We start from the raw sequence: 26,633 nt of genomic DNA, 5'->3' as shown, positions 1-26,633 counted from the left end.
CTTTAATATTCTGCTGCTGGAAATTGGCTGAAATAATCTCCAGACCCTGACAATCCTCACCAAAAAAATTAGTCTGGAGTTAAAAACTGTGAAATACCTGTTCTTGTGAAATCCCTGTTCCTGGGGAAGGAGGGAGAGGAGAACCTGTGGAGGAGAAAATAAGGAATGAAATGGGAGGTGCTGCCCAGCTGAGATTTGCTGCTGGAGCAGCTTGGTTTGGAAGGATGCTACTGCAGGAAATGCAGAGAAATGAGGAAAGAATTCCTCCCTCTGAGGGTGGGCAGGGGCTGGGATGGAATTCCCAGAGAATTCGTGGCTGCTCCATCCCTGGAAGTGTCCAAGGCCAGGTTGGAGAGGCTGGGATGGAATTCCCAGAGAATCCTTGGCTGCTCCATCCCTGGAAATGTCCAAGGCCAGGTTGGAGGGGCTGGGATGGAATTCCCAGAGAATTCGTGGCTGCTCCATCCTGGAATTGTCCAAGGCCAGGTTGGAGAGGCTGGGATGGAATTCCCAGAGAATTCATGGCTGCTCCATCCTGGAACTGACCAAGGCCAGGTTGGAGGAGCTGGGATGGAATTCCCAGAGAATTCGTGGCTGCTCCATCCCTGGAAGTGCCCAATGGCAGGTTGGAGAGGCTGGGATGGAATTCCCAGAGAATTCGTGGCTGATCCATCCTGGAATTGTCCAAGGCCAGGATGGAGGGGCTGGGATGGAATTCCCAGAGAATTCGTGGCTGATCCATCCTGGAACTGACCAAGGCCAGGTTGGAGGGGCTGGGATGGAATTCCCAGAGAATTCGTGGCTGCTCCATCCCTGGAAGTGCCCAATGCCAGGTTGGAGGGGCTGGGATGGAATTCCCAGAGAATTCGTGGCTGCTCCATCCCTGGAAGTGCCCAAGGCCAGGATGGAGGAGCTGGGATGGAATTCCCAGAGAATTCGTGGCTGATCCATCCCTGGAAGTGCCCAAGGCCAGGATGGAGGAGCTGGGATGGAATTCCCAGAGAATCCTTGGCTGCTCCATCCCTGGAACTGACCAAGGCCAGGTTGGAGGGGCTGGGATGGAATTCCCAGAGAGAAAATGAATATAATATCTTCATTAGAATTATTCTAAACAATACATTTTAATCCTTTCTCTGTGAAATATCTTTAATTTTGAGTCCCAAAGATGGGAATTTTCTCTCCCACCCATCGTGTGTGGGGTTTTGCTGGATATGGATTTAACAGATGGTTTGCAGTGTTAGATTGAGGCCCAGCTGTTCAAATATCAGCATTCACATTGCAGACACGTTCTCTTTGCTCTCCACAATCACTTGGGTAACTTTAATCCAACAGATTATGTTCTTCCTTCAGTTTGCATCATCTTTTTTTTGGATAGTTTTGGAGTGGATCAGGGCTGTGCTCTGCTCCTTCCCAACACCAAAAAAAAAAAAACCCTTTTGGGGACTTTTCCATGGAGATACATCATTTTATCCCCTGAGAACTTTTGGGGTTTAATTGGGGCAGAAACTTGGTGGATACTGCAGGATCATTCCTTAAAGGATTTTGGTGAGATTTCTTTTCCTAGGAGCAAAATTCAGCAAAATTCCCTCATGTAACTAATTCCCAAGGAGCTGCTGGTCCTGACTGTAGCCAGAGAAAGACAGGAGGGTGATTCCTTCTTGGAGAACAATCTCCAACATTCCCAGCTCAGGCATCAGGGGATGTATTCCACAATTCCAAGGGAGTGGCAAGCAAAGCTTCCCAAATTCCTTCAGCCTGGATGGATTGTCAGCCTCCTGCCCCCTCCTGGCTGCCAAAATCCTGCTCTGGCAGCCTCGTGCCTCTTCTCTGCCACGGCAAGAAGGGTTTGTCTGCTGTGCTGAGGGGCTGAAATTCACTTTAATTTACCTTAAACCCAAGTCAGGGTGGCAGAGGAAGAGGATAAATAAACTTCTGCCCCTTGTGAAAGTGTCTCAGGTGACAACTGGGATTTGCCCTCGTTTTGGGACAATTTGATGACAACAAAGTTGACATTTAGGGCAGTCAGAACCCTGCAGATCCCCGTGCTTGGTCAGCTAGGAAACACTTGGGCTGGAATGGCAAAATTGAGGAAACTTCTGCCATCCTCATCCTGGTGGAAAACACAGAGATGGAATAATCTGCCCTGGCTGGTGATGGCAAACACCCTTGGGCATCCTGCTGCAGCTCCTGGGTGGAAAATCACAGCCAGGTCCCACGAGGAGTGGTAGAAGTCATTGAGAATAAAAAGGAAATAAAGAATAATCGAGAATAAAAAGGAAATTCTCTTCAGTAGGAGTTTGGAAATTCAGTCTGGTTGTGTTCTGCAGGGTTTTGGTGTTGTGTGGCTGCCACCCTGCATTTTAAAGCTGCCAAAAATGGAAAAGGGAGGCAAATACAAATGGTAACTTTGGATTTTGGCTGTATTCTCTGTATTTTCCATCCCATTTGTGATTTGGAGAAATCCCTTTTTTCTGAGCAGTGAAGAGCCTGATCTGGCTGGGAATTCCATCCAGTCAGTGTCAAATCCTCAACCAAATTCCAGCAAACCCTTTTCCTCCTTTGCTCAGCAAGGGAAATGTGGGAGCCGTGAGGTGCCAGGCTCCTCTCTGCAGTTATTTACCAGAGAGACCTCCCTGGGGATGGGAGGAATTGTGTGACCCTGCCAGGTCAGGGAAGGGAGGAGGAGGAGGAGAAGAAGGAGCAGGAATGAGAGGGAGAAAGAGGAGGAAGAGATGCGGCGGCATGCACAATGAAGAAGGGGGCGAAGGCAGACGAGGAGGAGTAGGGATAGGGCTGGAATGTCTTGAGAATCGCTAGCATTCGGGGCTCAAGATTGTGATACGGAATCAGTTGTTTGATTAGTCGGAGCTAAGGCGCCGACTGCAGTCAACGCGATAAATACTTATAGATGAGGTAGGAAAGACGGGGGAGGGAGGCGGAGGGCTTAAGAGGCGCTTCTGGGTATCATGAAGGATAGCCGTCGATGAGAAGGTAGCCACGCTTAAGATCTTTTCATGAGCTCACGGCACTCATGATCCGTCCTTGCCCACTTCTCCGAGTTGAGGCGCATGATCATGGAGGTAGGATGCAGGAGGCCATTCGATTGGGTCGAATGCTTTGCTGAAGATAGGAGTAGGTACTCAGTAGCCGGCGGGTAGAAACGAACCCTGCCTCTTACCCTTTCGTCATCGGTACAAGTGAGAGTTAGGAAGATCTAGGATCTTGGAGTACATCTGGGCCCAAGAGATGAAGTTATGTTCAGTGATTATGATCAGTGAGTTCGGCGGTGTACCATTGCTAGGCTGGTGGATAACCCTAACTTGATTCGAGGACGACACAGACTTCTAAAAACCTTGTTCTTTTCAAGCCGTATCACTATAGAAATGAAGAGAGATCATAATAGAATATAGGGTCATGTGAAGAGGAGACAAATATCAGAAGTGTATTTTGCTTCATTCGCTTTCCTTTCTTTTTATCCCAATTCCGTCTTCTCCTTCGCGGTCCTCTTCCAGTCTCGGCCTTCGTTGGCTACCTGATTTTTTTCCCGTATTTTGATACGTAGCATAGGAGAGGATGTATTATTCAGCGGGAAGTGACGACATGGAGGAGCAAGAAGAAAAGTGAGGAGAGTGAGAGGTGGAAAAAGGAGTTGTTGTTGCTCTGTTGCCCTTTCGTCATGTGTGGTCCTCCTTCCCCTCCCCATGGTGACAAGAGCACTGGAGCTTTTCCCAGCAGGCCTGGGAGCTGTGATCACACTCCCACTGGGAATGTCATCCCTGCAGGAGATGGGGATGTGTCACTTGTGTGAAAAACAGCATTCTGACAACATTTACAGCTCCTGCCCCAGAGCCTCTTCCTCACCAGGCAAAGTGTCTGTATTTGACTGGATCCAAAATCCATCCAGAGGGTGGTGGATTTATTTGTGGGTTTATTTGTGGGTTTATTTCTCTGATAACCTTCCCCTGGAATCCTCCCAAGGCCGTCACAGCAGGAGAGGAAGGAGGAAGCCCAAACCCTCTCAGCTGCACATGGAAATGGTTCCCAAGCCCACCCATCTGCATCCCCCCATTCCCAAAACACAAATCCCACATCCAGGAGGAGTGCAGACTGACAGATGGACGCCGTCTTCCAGAGGAACTTTGGGATTTAAAATGCAGCAGGAGACATCTTTAAAGAGCAGGAGCAGATGGCTTTGCTGTTTGCACCTATAGGCAGAGATTAATGTCATTTGCTGCCTTTTAACTACTTCCATCTTTATCCCCCTGGTTTGTTCCCTGCAGAAATTAACCTTGGCTGGCTGTCTGTCTGTCTGCAGACAGAAAGCTTGGGATGGTTTTTTATGATTGCTGCCCTCTCAGAGCATGGCAGGTAAAATAATTGGCCTTGGGTTTTAAAGTAAATAACAGGGTGAGTGCCTAGTTCAACCTATAGCATGGAAAAAAACATCATTTAAACCCACAGTAATTATTTGTCTTTTGTTTTATTGCTGGAGTTTCTTAAGTAACTATTTAAATGCAAACATTTATTTTTAGTGCTGAGGTAAAAAAAATCTGATTTTTTTTCCCCCTCCCCAGCCCCTAAAGCAGTGCAGTGTCAGTCTAACCTTCATTGCCATCAGGATTTTTCCAGATGATGAGATGTGGGATATTGAATATTCAAATATTGAAAGGCTTCACACAGATAATTGGGAATAACTTTATTCCATGCTGAAGGGGAAAAAGCTCAACAGGCAGCCAGAGCTGTGCCCCATTTGGCTTTTCATACGTGTGGCACTGTGAGAAATCATTCCAAAAATAAAAGTGCACCTCAGTTTCTCACCAGGGAAGTAGGAGGTGAGGTAAGCTGGGACGTGCTCCGTGCCAGGAATTCTCCCTGAACGTGTCTTGGCACCCAGCACTGGGAGCAGGCTCGGGCAAAGTCACCTTTTGCCTTCAGAAAACACAAGAAAGGGTCTGCAGTGCCAGAGCCACGTGAAATTGGGTGAACTGGGTCAGATCCAGGAGAAACAAACTCACTCCTGCACACCTGGCTGTGCTCGTGGCCCCCGCTGCCACCTTTGATTTCCTGATCCAGCCAAAGTGGGTGGGGAAAAGGAGAAATGGCCCCGATTTTCTGCCAAGTCTGTGCCCAAATCCCTGCTCCTTGCTCTGCTGTGCCTGTGTGAACATTCCCTGGTTTTCTTTAGGAGGCAGGAGCTGGGTTTGGGTCGAGGCAGGATTTTATTGTTTTATTCCAGCAGCTCTTTGGCTCAGGTGTGAACCTGGAACAAACATTTCCAGGTGGAGTGTGAGCGCCAGGAGCTGGGGCTGCAGGATCCAGGGAATCCAGAGAGGTTCTCAGCAATCTGGGGGGATGGAAAATAATTTTTTAGAGTCTCAAGGAAACCAATTTCACTTGTACAAGCAGGAGGCTGAAGGTGCTCAGTGGGAGCAGAAACTGCAGAGTTAAACCCAAAGCAGATCCCATTCTCCAGGGCAGGCAGCCTGGTTTTGCCCTTTGAGACACAATTCCTGATTTTTTCACTTAATGAACAGCGAGCTCCATCAAAGGCTGGGAGATGGAGGACAAAGAGCAGCTCCTGTGGCTGGGATGTGCCCCCAGGCAGCTCTTCCACCCGGGAATTGCAGCAGCAATTGAGAGTCATAGCATCGCTCTCTTCCCAGGAGCCTGAGGGGAGAAAAGTTCCCTCCTTCCCTCCCTGAGTTGATGAGGATGTTTCCTGTTTGGTTCTCTGATCAAAGAATAGAATGTATAAATAAACAGAATGGGGAAAGATCACCCAAGTCATTCGGTTGAAATCCTGCAAAACCACTTCCCAAATAACAGCCAAACATCTGTGGAAAATCAAAGAATTTGGTTTATTATCTCCCAGTGCTGTGAGGGCTGAAACTGGAACTCTGCTGTATTTATAATTTGAGTTACTGCTTTTGTTTTGTGAGCAAAAGTGAGGATTTGCTAAGAAAATGATTTGGAGTGGGGGAAACTTTACCCATTCCATCTCTCCTTTGGCTTTCATCCCTTGGGGCTGGAACCAGAGGATCTTTAGGGTCCCTTCACACCACACCAGAGTGGCAAAGCCAAGGCCAAGAAGAGTTGATCTCTTCCTAAGTAAGCATTTATCTCTTCCTTCTCTTGGATTTCCCAGGGCTGAATCACTGAAATCAATTCTTGCCAGGCCTCCTCTCACCCTCTTCCCTTTTGCTCCTGGAGTTGTTCAGCAGGGATTTTGTGAGGCACATCCCATAAACAGAGAGCCTTTTGTTCAGCTCGATGCCATGACTTGCACTGCCTCCTTGGGCAAGAGCATGAAAAGAGCCTTTTAATCTCCCTGTGTTCATTTTTAATAGGGAACAACATAATCAGTAGGTGGAGGTGACTTTTCATCTCAGGAGCTGTGAGGTGGAGAAGACAATTTGGAGATAATTTTTGGGGTGCTTGCAGAGGGAGCTGCCCACAGGCACAAATGCTGGCTCAGGGAGAGTGAATCTCTTTTTTTTGTCTTATCAAGAGTTGTTGTAGGGATTTTTCTCCTCTTTGTGATTTTAAAGTTCACAGGATCCCAGGATCATTCAGGCTGGAAAAGATCTTTGGGATCCTCACCTTGTCACCAGCCCAGAGCTGTGAGTGTTGTTCCTTGGACACCCCCAGGGATGGGGGCTCCAGAGCTCCCTGGGCAGCCCATTCTGATCTTCCACAGCTTTTCCATCAGGAAATTCCCTCGGAATTCCAACCTGAAGCTCTCCTGGCACAGCTTGAGGCAGTTTCCTCCTCTCCTGGCTCTTCACCTGGGGCTGTTTGCACACCTTCATCTCAGGAGCTGTGAGGTGGAGAAGACAACTTGGAGATAATTTTTGGGTTGCTTGCAGACTGAGCTGCCCACAGGCACAAATGCCTGCTCAGGGAGAGTGAATCTCTTTTTTTTGTCTTATCAAGAGTTGTTCTAGGGATTTTTCTCCTCTTTGTGATTTTAAAGTTCACAGGACCCCAGGATCATTCAGGCTGGAAAAGATCTTTGGGATCCTCACCTTGTCACCAGCCCAGAGCTGTGAGTGTTGTTCCTTGGACACCCCCAGGGATGGGGGCTCCAAATCTCCCTGGGCAGCCCATTCTGATCTTCCACAGCTTTTCCATCAGGAAATTCCCTCGGAATTCTAACCTGAAGCTCCCCTGGCATAGTTTGAGGCAGTTTCCTCCTCTCCTGCTCTTCACCTGGGGCTGTTTGCACACCTTGAGGTGCTCTGAGGTCTCTTCCTGAATGGTTCAGGCTCTGCAGCTGCACCAAAACCAAACAGATCTTTTAACAAAGGCAAAATAGCAGGAAAAAATGAACTTTGGGAAGATGTTTTCTGAGTGGGAGGTGTATCAGGGGAAAGTAGGGGAGGAATTGTCTGGAGAACTTGAAATTTAGGAGTAGGTTTGTGAAAACTTGCAGTGGCAGGAGGCAAAACCTTGGGATTGGGGCAGGCATGAAAACAGGAACTCCTTTTTCATAAAGTTGTAATTTAATTTTCTCATTTTCAAGGCTTTTTGTAAAGAAGGGAAGTTAAACTCTTCCCAGAATAAAAGTGGAGCTCTTGTTTTATTTTCCCTTCCCATCAAGTAAAGTCTTTTACCTGCAGCTTTTCCAGGCAGGTGTTGGAACTCCCTGGAATCAATTTCTTGGATCCGTGGGGTCAAACAATGTAGACAATAAATACAAATAAATATATAAATAAAAATAAACCTGAAGTACATATCCAGCCAAACCTTGTGAGTTCCTTGAGTAACCTGAGCCTGTCAATGTAAATATTTCCCAACTGCTTTTGATAACTCTGGAGGCTCCTCCTGCTCTTCCTGCAAGTTATTGCTGAATTTCAGAGAAATTAAGGGAATTTAATCAATTTGGTAAATAATAATTATGTTTTATTTAAAAAAAGGCACATTAAAGCCATAGCATGGTTGTGTCTTGTATTCCCAAAATGAACCTTTTGCAGAGGGAAGGAGACTTCTGGGAAGGGTTGGAAGAGTAGAGAGGTGGTAAGGGAGAAGTGAAACTTCTCCTTATAATTCCCAGTATTTTCTGGTCACAGAAAATTCCCTCCTTTTCCTGTTAGATCAGTTCTGCTCTATAGCTTGGCAAAAGAAAATGCTGAATTGGTTTCAAACACTTCTCAGGCAATTGCTGCTTGAGAGTGTAATCTTTGTGCAGCTCCTCTTGTTACAAGATTTAGGATTTTTATGTATTTATATCAAGCAGGTTCATTGGTGCTTCAGCTACCCAAGGATTGGAATTCCTGCTCCTTAATCCTGCTGAGCTGTGGAGAAAACCCTGGTATTCAAAGAATGGGCTGTTTCTAACAAATCTGAGTAGAACAAAGCTGTTGATAAAGGCACTTTTCCCCTTTTGAAATATAAATCAGGAGAAGTTTTCCCAGTCTGGGGTTTGTTTTATTTCAGAATTAGAAGTCCTGACGTATTCCAGTATTCTCTAATTCCACTCTCACGGGAATATCATTGATCTTACATTGATATCCATAGAGATGGTGAGGCTTGGGATGGTGCTGGGTGCCACAGAGATCTGGAATAAAACCTTGATTAATTCTTGGTGAGTTTTAAAGACAAACCACAAAACCCAAGAGCAGAGTGAACCCACACTGGACAGTGACTTGGATTTATCACCAGGCACCAGCTTCTTCTGGGACATAAACCCCTGTCCTCTCTAATTTTCCTTCTTTAACCTTCAGGAGTGCTCCAGACCAGCTGTATTTGCTAACTCTGACAGATTTTCTCAGAGCTTCCAAGGAGTGTTGCTCTCACTGATACCCAAACCTGCTGTAAAGCACCACAGGAACACGAGACACCAGTTATTTATTTTGATATTTTTATTTTTTCAGGTTTTGATTTCAGGATTCTTTCTGCTGCTTAGGCAAGAAATGACATCTTGGTTGTGCCTTCACTGTGATTACAGCCCTGGAAGTTGCATGGCTGTGTGGGAATTTAAATAACTGGGATAACGTATCGGTGATATTTCTGTCCAGTGTCTGGGAGAAATGATGAGAAATGTTGAGAAATTAATCAGCCACCTTATCAGAAGGCTGATTAATTACTTTATTAGACTATTTTATATTACATCTAAACTGAATCTGCCAAGCATCTTGTGACTGTCAGCCCACAGTCCTGACTCACCCAGTGAATCCACACCTGGATTCAATTGGTCAGTGAATCCAAACACTCCCACCAGAATCCAGTTATCAATTCCCTCCAAGTAAACAATCTTCCACTGGTGAACAACATAGGAGCAGTACATGAGATAGGAATTGTTTTTTTCTTTCTCTGAGGTTCAGAGAATGTGAATCCCAGAAATTTCTTGGGAAGTTGTGCCTTGCTTTTTGTGAAAAGAAATCTGGCGACAATAACATGCGGGCTGGGAATGAGAGACACATCCACCTTCATGAGAGAACTGAAATCCATCCCCAGGGGGATTTATCCATCCAATTCCCACTGATTTTAATGCAGGTGGAGGACATAAATATCCCCTGGGAATATTTTAATTGTCCCCATGGTCCCCTGTCTTCCCAAAACCCCCAAGTTCCGTCCTGATGATCATTTCCACCAACAGCCAGAAGGTTGTGGTTACAGTCGCCATGAGACAAAAGCCAAATATTCCACCCAAGTGCTGCTTGCAGCTCTGAATTCTCCTTTTTTTTTCATTTTTCTTGCCAGCCCTTCAGATGGAGGACATGAATATCCTTGGGAATATTTTCATTGTCTCCCTGTCTTCCCAAAACCCCCAAGTTCCATCCTGATGATCATTTCCACCAACAGCCGGAAGGTCGCGGTTGCGGTCACAATGAGACAACAGCAAAATATTCCACCAAAGTGCTGCTTGCAGCTCTGAATTCTCCTTGTATTTTATTTTTCTTGCCAGCCCTTCAGCTGGAGGACATAAATATTTGTTGGGAATATTTTCATTGTCCCCATGGTCCCCTGTCAAACCCCCGAGTTCCATCCTGATGATCATTTCCACCAGCAGCCAGAAGCTCACGGTTACGGTCGCCATGAGGCAAAAGCAAAATATTCCACCAAAGTGCTGCTTGCAGGTCCTTTTTTTAAATTTTTCTTGCCAGCCCTTCAGATGAGGGACATAAATATCCCTTGGCAATATTTTCATTGTCCTCCTGTCTCCCTAAAACCCCCAAGTTCCATCCTGATGATCATTTCTCCCAACAGCCAGAAGGTCGCGATTGCAGTCACCATGAGACAACAGCAAAATATTCCACCAAAGTGCTGCTTGCAGCTCTGAATTCTCCTTTTTTTTAAATTTTTCTTTCAGCCCTTCCACCCCATGGTGAACCTGGAATGCTCCCGGGATTTCCGGCCCTTCCTGTGCGCCCTGTACGCCCCGGTGTGCATGGAGTACGGGCGGGTGACGCTGCCCTGCCGCCGCCTCTGCCAGCGCGCCCACAGCGAGTGCTCCAAGCTCATGGAGATGTTTGGGGTCTCTTGGCCTGAGGATATGGAGTGCACCAGGTGAGAAAAAACCCTTTTTAATTTTTTTGATTTCAGGATAAATTTTTACTCCCATCCAGGGTGTTTTATGGCCTGTAAAAAGCAGGTGTTTTAAACGCTTTCCATCGCACGCAGCCGCGTTTTCCTTCCCATCTGCCAGCAGCCTTTCCTGAGGTGGGGAGTGAGTTCCTATTTCTGCCCAAGAGATCAGCTGAAAATTGGCTGGGTTTGATGAGGGGGAAATCTCAGAGCTGTTTGCAGAGCATGTACCCCTTGCTGAGCTGCTAACAGCTGTGTTCAGCTTTACATTGCACAAATAAATTTATGGAAAAACCATCCAGTGGTGTTCCAAGCTGTTTGAGACAGAACATGCATGAAATTAAAAACAGGATCTTCATGCTTTATTGTTTTTTGTAAGTGATTCCAACAGTTAATGAAACTGAGGAGCAGTAATAGGAAGAAATAGTTGGATTGGAGAGAATGAAAAACAATTAAAACTATTTTAGTTAACTAAGTCAGAGGATGTTACTGGTATTGCTCCAATCTCTCCTTTGAAACTCCAGCAGTCCTGAGCCCCCAGTCAGAGCTTTATTTACACAAATATCTCCATCATAATTCCATTTATTAGTGCTGGTGTCAACTACACAAATATCTTCATCCTAATTCCATTTATGAAAACTGCTGGCAGTGGTAGTTGGAATTGTGGTGTCACCACCTCACTGCCCTGTCTGATGGCAGCAAGTGCAGCTGCTTAGGAAAGGCTTTAAAATGTTTTTAAAATCCTGCTGCCATGGGCTTGAATTTATGGATTTCCTGGGATGGATTTTGCATTTTTACCTTCATTCTTGAAGCTCAAATGGGCTCCTCACCTGTTCTACTTTTAAACTTCTTTTATAGTTTCAGCATTGTGCTGCAGGATGAGTTTGTGACTAAACAGTGCAGAATTTGATGGATTCCCCATGTTTTGGATTGTCTGGTTTGGCTCCAGTTGGTTTGACTGAAGTCACACCTAGAAATCCTGATTCTTGTGTCAGGAATGGCGTGGCCAGCAGGAGCAGGGAGATCATCCTTCCCCTGCCCTGGGCACTGCTGAGGGCACACCTGGAGTGCTGTGCCCAGCTCTGGGCCCTCAGCTTGGGAAGGACCTTGGGACACTGAGCACGTCCAGAGGGGACAACGAGGCTGGAGAAGGGCTGGGAACACAAACCCTGAGAGGAACCCCTGAGGGAGCTGGGGGTGCTCAGCCTGCAGAAAAGGAGACTCAGGGGTGCCCCCATCACTCTCACAGCTCCTGAAAGGTGCCTGTGCTCAGCTGGGGCTGGGCTCTGTCTCCAGCAGCACTGACACAACCAGAGCACACAGCAAAGGAAATACAGGCTGGATATTGGGAAGAAGTTTTTTACAGCAAGGGTGATAAAGTTATGGAATGTTCTGCCTAAGGAGGTGGTGGAGTCCCCATCCCTGGGTGTGTTTAACAAAGCCTGGAGGTGGCACTGGGTGCCAGGGTTCAGTTGAGCTGTTGGGGTTGGGTTGGACTCAGTGATCTTTAAGGTCTCTTCCAACCTGTGACTCTGTGAATTCTGTGTGCAGCGAGGTTCCCAGTCCTTGTAAACTGTGAGTACATTCCTGCCAAACTCCTCTTTTTAGGTTCCCAGACTGTGACGAGCCCTATCCTCGCCTGGTTGACCTCAACTTGGCCGGCGAGCCCACAGAGGAGGCGCCCATGGCCGTCCAGAGGGATTACGGCTTTTGGTGTCCCCGCGAGCTGAAAATCGACCCCGAGCTGGGCTACTCCTTCCTCAGGGTGCGGGACTGCTCCCCTCCTTGCCCCAACATGTACTTCCGCCGGGAGGAGCTGTCCTTCGCCCGCTACTTCATCGGCGTCATCTCCATCGTCTGCCTCTCGGCCACCCTCTTCACCTTCCTCACCTTCCTCATCGACGTCACGCGCTTCCGCTACCCGGAGAGGCCCATCATCTTCTACGCCGTCTGCTACATGATGGTGTCCCTCATCTTCTTCATCGGCTTCCTGCTGGAGGACCGGGTGGCCTGCAACGCCTCCAGCCCCTCCCAGTACAAGGCCTCCACGGTGACCCAGGGCTCCCACAACAAGGCCTGCACCATGCTCTTCATGGTGCTCTACTTCTTCACCATGGCCGGCAGCGTCTGGTGGGTCATCCTCACCATCACCTGGTTCCTGGCCGCCGTGCCCAAGTGGGGCAGCGAGGCCATCGAGAAGAAGGCCCTGCTCTTCCACGCCAGCGCCTGGGGCATCCCGGGCACCCTCACCATCATCCTGCTGGCCATGAACAAGATCGAGGGCGACAACATCAGCGGCGTCTGCTTTGTCGGCCTCTACGACGTGGACGCGCTGCGCTACTTCGTGCTGGCTCCTCTCTGCCTGTACGTGGTGGTGGGAGTGTCCCTGCTGCTGGCCGGGATCATCTCTCTCAACCGCGTCCGCATCGAGATCCCGCTGGAGAAGGAGAACCAGGACAAGCTGGTGAAGTTCATGATCCGCATCGGCGTCTTCAGCGTGCTCTACCTCGTGCCCCTGCTGGTGGTGATCGGCTGCTACTTCTACGAGCAGGCCTACCGGGGCGTGTGGGAGACCACGTGGATCCAGGAGCGCTGCCGGGAGTACCACATCCCCTGTCCCTTCCAGGTGAGCAGCTCAACACCTCCCTTCCCTTCCCTTCCCTTCCCTTCCCTTCCCTTCCCTTCCCTTCCCTTCCCTTCCCTTCCCTTCCCTTCCCTTCCCTTCCCTTCCCTTCCCTTCCCTTCCCTTCCCTTCCCTTCCCTTCCCTTCCCTTCCCTTCCCTTCCCTTCCCTTCCCTTCCCTTCCCTTCCCTTCCCTTCCCTTCCCTTCCCTTCCCTTCCCTTCCCTTCCCTTCCCTTCCCTTCCCTTCCCTTCCCTTCCCTTCCCTTCCCAAACCTTCCCAAACCTTCCCAAACCTTCCCTTCCCAAACCTTCCCAAACCTTCCCTTCCCAAACCTTCCCTTCCCAAACCTTCCCTTCCCAAACCTTCCCTTCCCTTCCCAAACCTTCCCATACCTTCCCAAACCTTCCCAAGCCTTCCCAAACCTTCCCAAACCTTCCCAAACCTTCCCAAACCTTCCCAAACCTTCCCAAACCTTCCCTTCCCAAACCTTCCCTTCCCAAACCTTCCCTTCCCAAACCTTCCCTTCCCAAACCTTCCCAAACCTTCCCAAACCTTCCCAAACCTTCCCAAACCTTCCCAAACCTTCCCTTCCCAAACCTTCCCTTCCCAAACCTTCCCTTCCCAAACCTTCCCAAACCTTCCCTTCCCTCATCCTTTTTTGGCTTTCCATTGTCTTTTTTTTTTGCGTTTTCACACCTGAAATGTGTCTTGAGAACAAAGGGGATGGAGAAAATTTGAATTTATTTGGGGGAAAATGGATTCTTTGTGCACTCTCCCTCTGGAAGGGGTGGAGTTGGTGGGCACAAAGATAGTGGTGGGCACGAAGATGGTGGATTTGGAGCAGTGGAATCCCTTGGAATGTGAGCCTTGGGCTGACTCCAGAGACCTTCTGGTGCTCTCTGCACCCCCAGCAGATGTTGGGAGTGGAGTTCCCTCCTTTGCCCGGGGTTGTGTTTGTCACAGGTCCCAGTGCTGCTCACACAAAGCTGTTGTGTCCTTGGGGGTGGTGCCCTTCCCTCTGGGAACCTCCCCCAGGCTCCTGGAGCCTCAGGAAGGGCCCTGTGAGCCCCATCCCAGCCATGAAAGTCCCTGCTGAAGCAGCTGAAGGTCTGCAGGGAGCAGAGCTTGGCTGACAAGAGCAGAAGTTGAATGATGAGAAGCCCCAGGCAGGAGGGGCTGTGGCTGCTCTTTGGGCCTGGCCTGGCTGGGCTGAGCAGCCTGGGGGGGGTCTCAGAGAGGGCTCATGGGGAAAAGCTTCCTCAGAATGGGAAGAAATTCCTGCAGGAGGTGTGGAAGCTGCACCAGGTGGAAGTGGAGAGTTCCTCCTTGAGTTCCTCACTCAAAACTCTGCTGTTCCCAGTAAAAATTTTTAAAAAGTTGTTGCCATACTCAAATTACTGGGATAAAATTCCTTAGCCTGGGTGTTGCTGGGAAATCAGAATTCCCATCAACTCTTGGTGATTTTCCCTGGAGTTTCTGGGCTCTGTGGCACCTACAGAAGATGTTATTTTAAACCAACCTCAAGACCAGGGCTTGATGAGTTTGTTTTTGGTCTTTGGAAGTTTTGCTGGTGAGGAGTTTGGGAGTTTGAGCTGAGTTCTCATCAGTTCTCGTTCATCTGTAGCAGTTTGGGGGGGAGGTTTTGTCCTCATTTTGTGCTGGGAACATCTGTATAAAATCTGCCTTGAAAAAAACCAGAGCTTGCAGCTCATCAGCTTTGGGGTTTTTTCAAGAATCTGAGATTTATCTGCTGGGTTTAATTGAGTTATCACAGGAACAGAAGCCTCTGAGGGCACTGAGATCAAACTCTGCCCTGGTTTATTCAGATACTGTTGAAAAGAAAGTATTTTAGGGATGAATGGCCTGATTTTGGGCCAAAAATGGCAGATTGGTTTTGGAATGACATTCCTTAGATATTTCCTATAAATTATTTGAAGGGAAACTTGATTTCCAGAGGGTTTTACAGCAAAGCTCTGTTTTACAGCTGCACGCAGAGGGAAATTTAAAAATGAACATTTTGGCTCTGAAGCAGTTCAAACACCAGCTGAGTCATCAAAGCTCACATTTTAATGCAATCAAATATCACTTAAAGGTTTGGCTTAGGCTTGACAATAATCCTTTTCTTGCCTTTTAACCCTTTCTGCTTTGGTTTCTTTCCCTCTCTGTTAGGTTTTATTAAGGTGGGACTTTTCCCTCCCATCCAATGTGGGAGCATTTTTATGGCAGGAAATCTGTGGCAGTGTGGGTGTGAGCAGTTCCATTGGTTTGATTGAGTCCTCACTGCTGCAGGATTTAATTTGATGCTTAAAAACAGAGGGGAAAAAAAAAAACAGAGAGAAAAAAAAAGGAGGGACACGTGGCTTTCTTTCTCTTGATTCATTTCCAACACCCACCCCCTGCTGATGGAAATTCCAATTTAAATATTGAAATAACCGAAATTAAACATCTCTAACATCACGAGGGTTTGGAGGAGGCAAAATTTTGAGCAAAAACTTGGTTTTAAACCTGGAAACTGAGGGCTGCAATGATGAAAACGTGTAGGAAAAAGCTCCTGAAATCCCTGGCAAGCCGTGGCTGCAATGGCCCAGCAGGAGTCAAAAGAACAATAATGGTTTCATTCACATCAAATTGGGTTGAAGGACCTGCAGACCCCAGGGAGCATTAGAGGGGTTGGGTTTTTTTCCTTTTAACCCTTCCAGCTGGATTTTTTTCCCCTCAAACTAAACCCTCTTCCCATAGGAAACAATCCAGATTTATAACTGAGCAGGATTCCCAAAGCTGGGAGGGAGGAAATGATTTTATCCTCAGCTCATGGTGGTGAAATCCATCCTTAAATTCGGGCAAAGGAGGAGTTTAGTGGGGAATACCCCTCAGGGGTGAAATAACAGCTTGTTTTTATGAAGCTTTCATGTTATTTAATGAATTTCTAATGTTTCTGAGAGCAGAGAGGAGAGGGGAGCCCATCCCACAGTGGATAAAAGGGTTTTGTGCTCTGGGGATTTTGATTTTTGCCAACTCCAGCAAATCTGAGGTTAAAAATCCACTGGGGCGTGACATCATCTGTGCCATGGGAGATGATGCCACAGGAACTCCTTCTGGAACATTCCCTGAGAGGGGGGTGGGGAGTGCAGCTGCTCCTGCAGGGTCAGCGCTGTGGATCCTCCTGTCTGCTCCAGAACCTGCTGGGGCTCGGAGCAAAACCAGAACTGCCTTGGTTTGGGTGCCTGCAGTCAGAAATGCTCCCAAAATCAGAAATATTTCCAAAATTAGAAACATTCCCAAATCAGAAATATTCCCAAAATTAGAAACATTCCCCAGTGAGTTCAGTCAGAGAAAAACCAGGAACTGCCTTGGTTTGGGTGCCTGCAGTCAGAAATGCTCCCAAAAATCAGAAATATTCCCAAGCAAAGAGTTTGGTCAGAGCAAAACCAGGAACTGCCTTGGTTTGGGTGCCTGCAATCAGAAATGGTCCCAAAATCAGAAATAGTCCCTAATCAGAAATATTCCCAAAATTAGAAACATTCCCAAGCAGTGAGTTCAGTCAGAGAAAAACCAGGAACTGCCTTGGTTTGGGTGCCTGCAGTCAGAAATGCTCCCAAAATCAGAAATATTCCCAAAATTAGAAACATTCCCAAATCAGAAATATTCCCAAAATTAAAAACATTCCCCAGTGAGTTCAGTCAGATAAAAACCAGGAACTGCCTTGGTTTGAGTGCCTGCAATCAGAAATGTTCCCAAAATCAGAAATATTTCCAAATCAGAAATATTCCCAAAATTAGAAATATTCCCAAGTGGAGAATTTGGTCAGATAAAAACCAGGAACTGCCTTGGTTTGGGTACCTGCAATCAGAAATGCTCCCAAAATCAGAAATATTCCCAAGTAGACAGTTTGGTCAGATAAAACCCAGAAACTTTCTTTATTTGGCTGCCTGAACATTCAGAAATAGTCCCTAATCAGAAATATTCCCAAATTAGAATATTCCGCAGAGTTCGCAGAAAAAACCGGAACTGTTTGGTGCCTGCTCAGAAAGCTCCCAAATCAGAAATATTCCCAAAATTAGAAATATTCCCAATGCAACTCCCCAGGAGTTCGGTCAGATAAAAACCAGAAATGTGGTTTATTTGGCCTGGCTGTTCCAAATCAGAAATATTCCCAGATTCCCAAATGAGAAATATTCCCAAGTGGAGAGTTTGGTCAGATAAAAACCAGGAACTGCCTTGGTTGGGTCCTGCAAGTCAGAAATGCTCCCCAAATCAGAAATATCCCCAAGCAGACAGTTTGGTCAGATAAAAACCAGAAACTTTCTTGTTTGGCTGCCTGAATAGAATTCTAAATTAGATATTCCCAGTAGAATGTCCAGAAACGTGTTTGACTGCCAAAATCAGAAATATTCCCAAAATTAGAAATATTCCCAAGCAAAGAGTTTGGTCAGATAAAAACCAGAAACTGTGTTTATTTGGCTGGCTGGAATCAGAAATATTCCCAAAAAGAGAAATATTCCCAAGTGGAGAGTTTGGTCAGATAAAAACCAGCAATATTTGGCTGCCTGAAGTCAGAAATATTCCCCAAATTAGAAATATCCCCAAGCAAAGAGTTTGGTCAGATGAAAACCAGAATGCTGTGTTTGTTTGGCTGGCTGGAATCAGAAATATTCCCAAAATCAGAAATGTTCCCAAAATCAGAAATGTTCCCAAGCAGAGAGTTTGCTCAGATAAAAACCAGAAATTGTGTTTATTTGGCTGGCTGAAATCAGAAATATTCCCCAAAAAAATTAGGAGTATTCCCAAAAAAATGAGGAATATTTCCAAAAAAATGAGGAATATTCCCAGGTGGGGAGAGCCTCGAGGTGCCTTTTTGTGGGAATTCACCCCCTGGCATTCCTGGATGGTTCCTGCCTTGACCTGGCTCTGGATTCTTTTGGGTTTTTTGGACAAATTTGGGAAATAAAAACTTCAATAAAAGTTTTCCTTGGGAAATAAAAAACTGGAATAAAAACTTCTTTGCCACAAGGGCAGGGAATCCATGTCCCAGTTCTCCCTCTCCTCACGGGCAGGGGCTGAAGGAGGAGTTGGTGAAAAATGCTTTTATTCACTTTTATTCCAATTTTAGATATTTAAAAGTGATCAAAATAAGAATCAAAATTAGGCCAATGAGGGCCAAGAAAAAGCAAAGAATTCCAGGGTTTGGATTTTAATATTATGCTAAAAAACTTCATTTTACCACACTGCTTAAGGGATGAATCCAGCATTAATTAAAAGAGATGAATGCAGCATTAATTAAAAGAGATGAATACAGCAAAACTTTCCAACTTAACACACAGAGTGTTCATTTTAATATTTGGAAAAGAGTTTAATTGGAAAAAATCCAAAATATAAAATATATATAAATATCTGTCCTGCCCTCTGTGCTCCAAAATTTGGGGGAAAATGGGGGAAAAAAAATGAAATTTCTGTTCCCACTGAGCTGAAAGTGTCCTGAGCCTCTTTTTATCCAGGTTGGGATATTTTTATTTTTCTGGAGGAGGTAAAATTCCTCCTAAAATTTGGAATCTACACAGGAATATTCCAACAAGGAGCTGAAGAAATGAATTTTCTTAATGAATTAATGAAGAAAAGCAGGAAATAACCCAAGATCCCCTGGTGGTTCCCAGGGCTGAATTTCACCTTTCTGGAGCAATTCTTGGTTTGGTTTTTTCAGCTCTCCAAGTTTCTCTCTTTCCTCTCTTCATTTGCAATTTCTTCCATGGAATTTCAATGGAATTCTTCCATTTTTTTTCAATTCTTGATGGAATTGGTGGGATTGAAATTCAAACCCTGTGGGATTAATTCAGATTTAAATCCTGTGGCAATTCAAGCAGATCCAGGGATGAAATTTTGGGCTCAGAGTTTGGTTCCAAATGATTAAAGTTGTGATTTTCTTCCCATCTGATCCCAGAAATAAAAGGAAAAAGCAGTAAAAAAAAAAACCAAAACAAACCAACTTTTGAAGTTGATTTATCTGCTGTTCCACACCCTTGTGGTTTATTCCTTCCAAGGAGTTTTATTCCTCTTGGAATTCCAAAATTAAAATCCAAACTGCCCCAATTTGTGGGAAAAGGTCTCAGATTGGGATGAATTTGGTTCAAAAGTGAAATGTGAATTTCTCCTGTGAAAATCAGGAGTTTAAATCAAGAAAAAAAATCAGATTTCTTGCAGAGTAAAGAAAATTTTGGGATTCATTTCTCCCAAATCCAAACCTGAACTGACTCCCTGGTGCTCCAGGGCCAGACTCAGCCCTGGGAGAGATTTCAGATTTAGAGAGAAAAAGGGGAAAAAAAGGAAAAATCAACATTTCAGAGGCTTTTGCAGCTGTGCTGGGAATTCCTGAGCTCTCCCAGGGGCTCCCTCTGGCTCTTCCTGGGGGGTTTTGGGTTGGGATTTTTGCTGCAAAATTCTGGGGACGTTTCTGAGGAAAATGGGTTGGAAAAAGGGTAGAAAAAGTCCAATCAGGCCCCTTCAAAAATCAGAATAAACTCTTTTAAATTCACTTTTGAGATCCTGAGCAGCCTCTGTTGGATCTTTGTAATCATGCCATAAAAGAAGGAGATTTTTTATTGCCCATTTTTTGAGGATTGAATGTAAATGAGCACCTCAGATGGAAATTCCTGGGATTTGGGAATCCCATGGGGAGATGATTTCACTTTATTTCACTTTTTTTTTTCTGCAGGAATGATGAGCAAAACTCTTTGAAAAGTAATTTTCCCTGAGTTCTTTGAAGCAGTTCCTGTGCTTATCTCAAAATCTTCTCTGTTTTCCTTCTGATCTCTTAAAAAAAAATTAAAATTGCCCTGGTGTTTGGAAGAACTTAATTATTCTGAGCTGTCAGATGATGTAATTGCAAATTTCATTTTTATCTGCAACAAAAATAGACAATCCCATTTTCCCCCTATTTTCTTTCCTCTCCACTCTGTTTCATTCCATTGCTGTGGGATAAATTTAAATGAGATTTTTTTTTTCACCCCCTCACTCCCATCCCTGGCTGGTGTTTATTTCATTTTAATTAAATTAACTTTTTTTAATTGTTCATTTTATTTTATTTTATTTTATTTAAAAATAAAATTGAATTGAATTTTAATTTTATTTTATTTAAAAATAAAATTCATTCCTGTCAACACTGAATTTTTTACCCCAAATTTCAGTGCATTATCTGACAACCTTGGAGCAATGGCTTTTAATATTAGGATTAAAATCCAGAAAGGATTCAAATCCTCTCCCCTGCTGGCAGGGGCTAAAAATTCTTGAGTTTTCGCTCAAGAATTCAGCATTTTGTCACCTCCCATTTCCACAGAGGCACTTTTGGAGCTGATAATGGTTCATTTCTCATTCTACTGAACATTTTAGATGGGGCATCCCTGCCCATGGCACGGTGGAATTGGATCAATGGGATGGAATTTCTCCATTTTTGTGGACAAAAATTCCATTTTTTCCCATTTTTTCCATTTTTTTCCCCATTTTCTTCACTCCTTGGGGTGAAATTGCTCTGAAATAAAACCTGGCAAGAATTAATTCTTGTCTGTGGCTTTGCAGTGTTGCTTGAGTCACGATGGAATTTCTGGTTTTGTGGACAAAAATTCCATTTTTTCCCATTTTCCCCCCTTTTCTCCACTCCCCAGGGTTAAATTAGTCTGAAATAAAATAAACTTCAATAAAACCTGGCAAGAATTAATTCTTGTCCATGGCTTTGCAGGGCTGCTTGAGTCAGGATGGAATTTCTGATTTTGTGGACAAAAATTCCATTTTCCCCCATTTTTTCCCATTTTTTTTTTCCCCCCCATTTTTTTCTATTTTCCCCACTCCTTGGGGTTAAATTGGTCTGAAATAAAAGAAACTTCAATAAAACCTGGCAAGAATTAATTCTTGTCCATGGCTTTGCAGGGCTGCTTGAGTCAGGATGGAATTTCTGATTTTGTGGACAAAAATTCCATTTTCCCCCATTTTTTCCCATTTTTTCCCCATTTTTTCAATTTTTTCCTCATTTTCTCCACTCTCCAGAGTGAAATTGAGCTGAAACAAAATCAATCCATTTGTAAATTGAATTTTCCTCCCTCTCCTTCTTTCCCCCTTCGAATTCCCCTCAGGAGAGGGAATGGATTTGCTCCAATCTGCCCTCAGGAGTTGCTTCTGGTTGGGTGCAATTATTCCATCTTAAAGGGAAAAAAAATCAGACAAAACAAAAAAAAAAGGTGGAGAAAAAAACCCAGAAATTGAAATGAAAAATTTCCCAGATTAATCAAAAGAGATGGAGCAAATCTGAATGAGGAGCTGGGGGTTATTCCCAAAAAATGGAATTTGTCTTTTTATTTTCCCTGATTAAAGTCAGGACATTACTGAGCACAGAACTGCAGGGTTTCCTGGCAGTGGCACAGGGAATTGCTCCTGGAAAAATCAAAATATTCCAGGGAATATATTGGGGATTCCTCCTGGAAAAATCAGAATATTCCAGGGAATATATTGGGGATTCCTCCTGGAAAAATCAAAATATTCCAGGGAATATACTGGGAATTCCTCCTGGAAAAATCAAAATATTCCAGGGAATACATTGGGGATTCCTCCTGGAAAAATCAAAATTATTTCTCATTTTCACCAGCGTGAAACAAAGCTGAGAATATCCAGAAGTGATAAGAAATGTCCAAACTGATAAGAAATACCAGAATTGATGAGCTGGCTCCAAATCAGGGCAATGCTTTGGCCAACTTCTGTTACTCCTCGTGTTTCAATTTTGGGAATTGTCTCATTTTGCTTCATTTTATATTCTTTTATTGCATTATTTCATTTTATTCTATTTCTTTTATTGCATTATTTCATTTTATTTTATATCTTTTATTGCATTATTTCTTTTTATGATGGGTTTGGTGTGGTCAGGTGAACCTGGGCTGAAAAGGGTGGATTTGCCCCTGAACAGCTGTTCCCAGTCAAGATGTTCTAAATTTTATAAACATTTTTAATAATTTTATAAACTTTTATTACAGTGTTCTATTTATTTCTTTTTATTCTTGAATTTCTATTCTATTCATTTATATTTAATATTGATTTATTCCTTTCAGCTTGGGTTGGCTTTGAAGCTGTTCCCAGCCTAAGCCTTAATAATAATAATAATAATAATAATAATAATAATAATAATAATAATAATAATAATAATAATAATAATAATAATAATAATTTACAGTGACAAATCCTACCCCATTTGACTGGAAAACAAACTGTGGGTGTAATCCTGGATCTCAGAGATTGAGGTGGCTCCATCAGATTCCCTTTGCTCTTTCCCACTTTCAACAAAAGCAGGGGCTAATTTGAATTTCACTGCTTTTTAATCAATGAAACAAGATTTTAATAGTAATAATAATAATAATAATAATAATAATAATAATAATAATAATAATAATAATAATAATAATAATAATAATAATAATAGTTTACAGTGACAAATCCTGGATCTCAGAGATTGAGGTGGCTCCATCAGATTCCCTTTGCTCTTTCCCCTTGCTTTTTCAAGAAAACCATGAGTTAATTTGAATTTCACTGCTTTTTAAGCAATGAAACAAGATTTTAATAATAATTTACTTTACAGTGATAAATCCTACCACATTTGACTAGAAAACAAACTGAGTGGAATCCTGGATCTCAGAGCACTGGCAGGGATGGAAACACTTCTGAAATCGAGGTGGCTCCATCAGATTCCCTTTGCTCTTTCCCATTTTCAACAAAAGCAGGGATTAATTTGAATTTCACTGCTTTTTAATCAATGAAACAAGATTTAATAGTAATAATAACAGTAATTTACTTTACAGTGATAAATCCTACCTGTTAACAAACTGTGAGTGTAAATCCTGGCTCTCAGATCAGTGCAGGAGGAAACGCTCTGAAATCTGAGTCGGATTCCCTGCTCTTCCGTCTCTCTTCCCATGCAACCAAAGCACTGGCAGGGATGGAAACACTTCTGAAATCGAGGTGGCTCCATCAGATTCCCTTTGCTCTTTCCCATTTTCAACAAAAGCAGGGATTAATTTGAATTTCACTGCTTTTTAATCAATGAAACAAGATTTTAATAGTAATAATAACAGTAATTTACTTTACAGTGATAAATCCTACCATGTTAACAAACTGTGAGTGTAATCCTGGCTCTCAGAGCAGTGGCAGGACGGAAACGCTTCTGAAATTGAGGCCTCTGCATCAGATTCCCTTTGCTCTTTTCCGTCTCTCTTCCCATTTCCAACCAAAACAGGGGTTAATTTGAATTTCATTGCTTTTTATCCTGAAGGAAATATAAATAATTGGTGGGCTTGCCCCAGAGGAGGGCACAGGTGCTGTGCTTGGCTTTTCCCCCCTCAGCCAGCCCCTGCTCGGTAATTTCTGCTCCTCACGTCTCTGTCAGGAATAAAGCAGCTGTCATTGATCATTTCGGGGGCAGGAGGGGCAAATACTCAGGAATGAGTTAGAAAAGCACAGGAATGAGCAGTGTGCCCACGGAGCAGCCGTGTTCTCCCTGGGGGAAGGTGGAAAATGGTGGAAATTGGTGGAAATTGGTGTTTTTAAGCTCCTTGCTGAGCTCCTGCTCCGTGAGGGAAGCGACGCCTCCGAACCCGAGCGTTCCCTCTCACTGTCCCATTTCCCAAAAAATCCTCTTTGCCCTGAGTTCTTCTCCTGGGAAGCCTCAGAGAAAGAGGAAAACAATATTATCTCACTTGCTTCTCCTGGTTTTTGCTGCTTTGGAATGTGGTTGGAGTTTGTTTATGCAGCAGATGATTTGTTTGTATTTAATGGCCGAGCACGGTCAGGCCGTGGCAGGGAGTCCGGGGTTTTTGTGGTCATTCTTTGCAGCCTTCTGTCTGTATCCTTCCTCTGATCTTTAGTATAGTTTAATATAGCATTTAATATCATATAACACCATCAAATAATAAATTAGCCTTCTGAGAACATGGAGGCACATTCACCATCCCCTCCATGGGGCCCAGCCAATCCCACAGTTGCTGAGGATTCCTGGATTCACTGAGGGAAAAACTTCTCTGCTGGGTGCTCTGCAGCAGCCCAGCAGATGGGAGGGAAGGAACTGGCTGCAGAAATACCTTTATTTCCAAGAAATAGGTCACAGAAATATCTTTATTTCATTTGTGATCTCGGTACCTGACAGAACTTGCTGGGTGAGGCCTCCCGGGATGAGTCTGAGCAGCTCCGGGCGTGGGGCCCTCAGCCCAAATCCTGCTGCTCCTCCTTCTCCTCAGAGCCCAGATCTGCAGGGAAATCCTGCCCTGGCATGGAATTCCCTGAGAATTCCTGACTGGAATTTAAAAAAAAATTAAAAAATTAAAATAATAATTTTAAAAAAACCACCCAAGGTTGGGTTGGAGCGGCCTGGGATGGTGGCAGATGTCAGGGTTGGAACTGGATGAGCTTTCAGGTCTTTTTTAACCCAAACCTTTCTGCAAATCCATGAAATTTCCAAGTCCTTTTGTTCCTGGAGTGCACAAACCCCTTTTACATTCCTGGGGATGCAGTCAGGTCTGGAGGAAAACAAAACCAGCAGCAGAATTCTCTTCCCTCTGGGAAAAGTTCCCATCTCTGAGGACACAGGGCCCTGCTCTCCCTGACACTGAGAAGCAGCTCCTGGTGCTCAGAACACACAGGTTTTATCTAAAAAAAAAAAAATTATCCCATTTTTTCAGGCCTAGAGGAGATCTCTGTCTGGATTTGAGCTTTCCAGAGTGAATTTTGAAAGCCTTTGGTCCAGGATTCTTGAGATCAGAGCCATTAGGAAGGGTCTGGCCAAGTGGGAAGCGAGAAATGCCAGAATTAAATTCCTTGGGAGATGTTCCCAGTTCTTGTCTCAGCTGTAACAGGAATGCAGATGCTAAAATTGGGTTTAAGAGGGGTTTTTTTCCATCAGCAGTGGGATTCACTCTCTGGTGCTGAGGGATCTGCTGGCATTGCCACATGCCCAGCTCTGACCAAAATAAAAAGTGATAATTGTTATTGCAGAGCTGGAACGCTGCTCAGGCTCTGCTTTTACACTGAACAGGGGATTTAATGGGGCAGAGGATCTGAAACTGCTTTGGGGAGAGCTGGGGGGTGAGGAAATCCCACATTTTACAGGCTAACACAGGGATGGGGCATTTTCCCTACTGAAAATCCACTGTGGCTCAGCAATTAAATGCTGCAACCCAAAAATGTAGAAATGCCTTGCTAAAATATCCTTAAATCTTGAATTGTACCTCCAATATTGTGCAGGATTTGGGGTTTTATTTTTTGTTAGGGTTGGGATTCAGTGTGTGAGACAGGACTTTTTGTATATTTATTAGTTTTTATTTATATTGTAGTCTCACAAACTGTGAGTTTGATAGTATTTTATTGTAATAAATTAAAAATGGAGCTGCATTTCTCTCTTTATAAGGTTCTTTAAGGATAAATTGCTTAATTAAGAAATTATATTTAAATTATTTTTAATTGAAGAACCATTTGTGGCTCACAATGTGGACTTATTTAATTACACAATATTATTTAAATTATGAAGAAGAAGGTGAAGAAGAAGGAGTAGCTTTTGTTTTAAAGCTTTCATCTTGTTTTACACATTACTATATTTTAAAACTTTTAAGTTTTCTACTCTGTGATATTTACACTTTTATTACAATAGTTTTATTATTCAGTTTTGGAAGCCTTTTCTACAGCTTTAGGTGAAAATAAATTTTAAATTCTCCTGAACTTCATTTCAACTCCTTTTCCTAGTTCAGCTTTCGGGGAGGTTTCTTAAATCAACCAATATTTAATAGATAATAAACTATTTATTCAGGTTTAAATATAAATAGAGTCAGGTAATGCTCAAAAAAATCTGCTTTTAAACCCAGAGGTTTCCTCAGAGCCTGAATTTTGAAAAGCACAGATGGAAAATGCCTCAGTGCCTTTGTGCCATGAACTCACTGATTGTTGATCCCTGCAGCACCTCCTCTCCCCAGGAGGATGAACTGGAGCCAGGGATCCTGCCCAGGTCTCACCTCTCAGTTCTGCTTCCATTTCCTGTCAGGAAAATGGATTTGACAGAAATTCTGTCATTTATAGAATTTATGAATGATCACGGGTGCTTGGGGGAAATACTGAAATATTTTGGCCGAGTTTGGACATTCCAGATGAATTCATCATTTCATGTGGGGTGAATTAATTTGGATTTTTGACTCTTCCTTAAGAGCTGGGCAGTGAAAAAATCTAAATTTTGGTGATAAACATGAGTGAGTTTTTGCCCAATTTTGCTGTTTTTAAACTGGTCTGTCCCAGTGTTTGGGGCTGGAGGTGCCCCAGCACCTTTGGGCTCAAACATTTGATTATCAGCCCAACAAACCTTAAAGAATCACTTCAAGTTTCATTTTTCCCCTGTTCATTAATATAAATGTTGTTAATTATTACAAACACCTGGTGCCTGCAGATGAATTTTGTATCCAACAGGTGCAGTCACTCAGT

General features: G+C 44.1%; 1 protein-coding gene across 2 annotated transcripts in view; it reads left to right on the top strand.

Moving 5' to 3' along the window:
* FZD3 (frizzled class receptor 3) overlaps positions 1-26,633 on the top strand; it is a 55,814-nt gene that overhangs the window by 17,915 nt on the left and 11,266 nt on the right. For both annotated transcript variants that reach the window (XR_007777137.1, XM_050972482.1), the window contains exons 3-4: positions 10,313-10,509; positions 12,136-13,153. Coding sequence is in view for 1 of the 2 variants with exons in the window: in XM_050972482.1 (XP_050828439.1) it covers positions 10,313-10,509; positions 12,136-13,153 (1,215 nt within the window). In the remaining variant the exon portion in view is untranslated. The remainder of the gene's footprint in view (positions 1-10,312; positions 10,510-12,135; positions 13,154-26,633) is intronic.

Source organism: Serinus canaria, chromosome 3, assembly GCF_022539315.1.
Source record: "Serinus canaria isolate serCan28SL12 chromosome 3, serCan2020, whole genome shotgun sequence".
Lineage (NCBI taxonomy): Eukaryota > Metazoa > Chordata > Aves > Passeriformes > Fringillidae > Serinus > Serinus canaria.
This window is presented reverse-complemented; position numbering and strand designations above follow the sequence as displayed.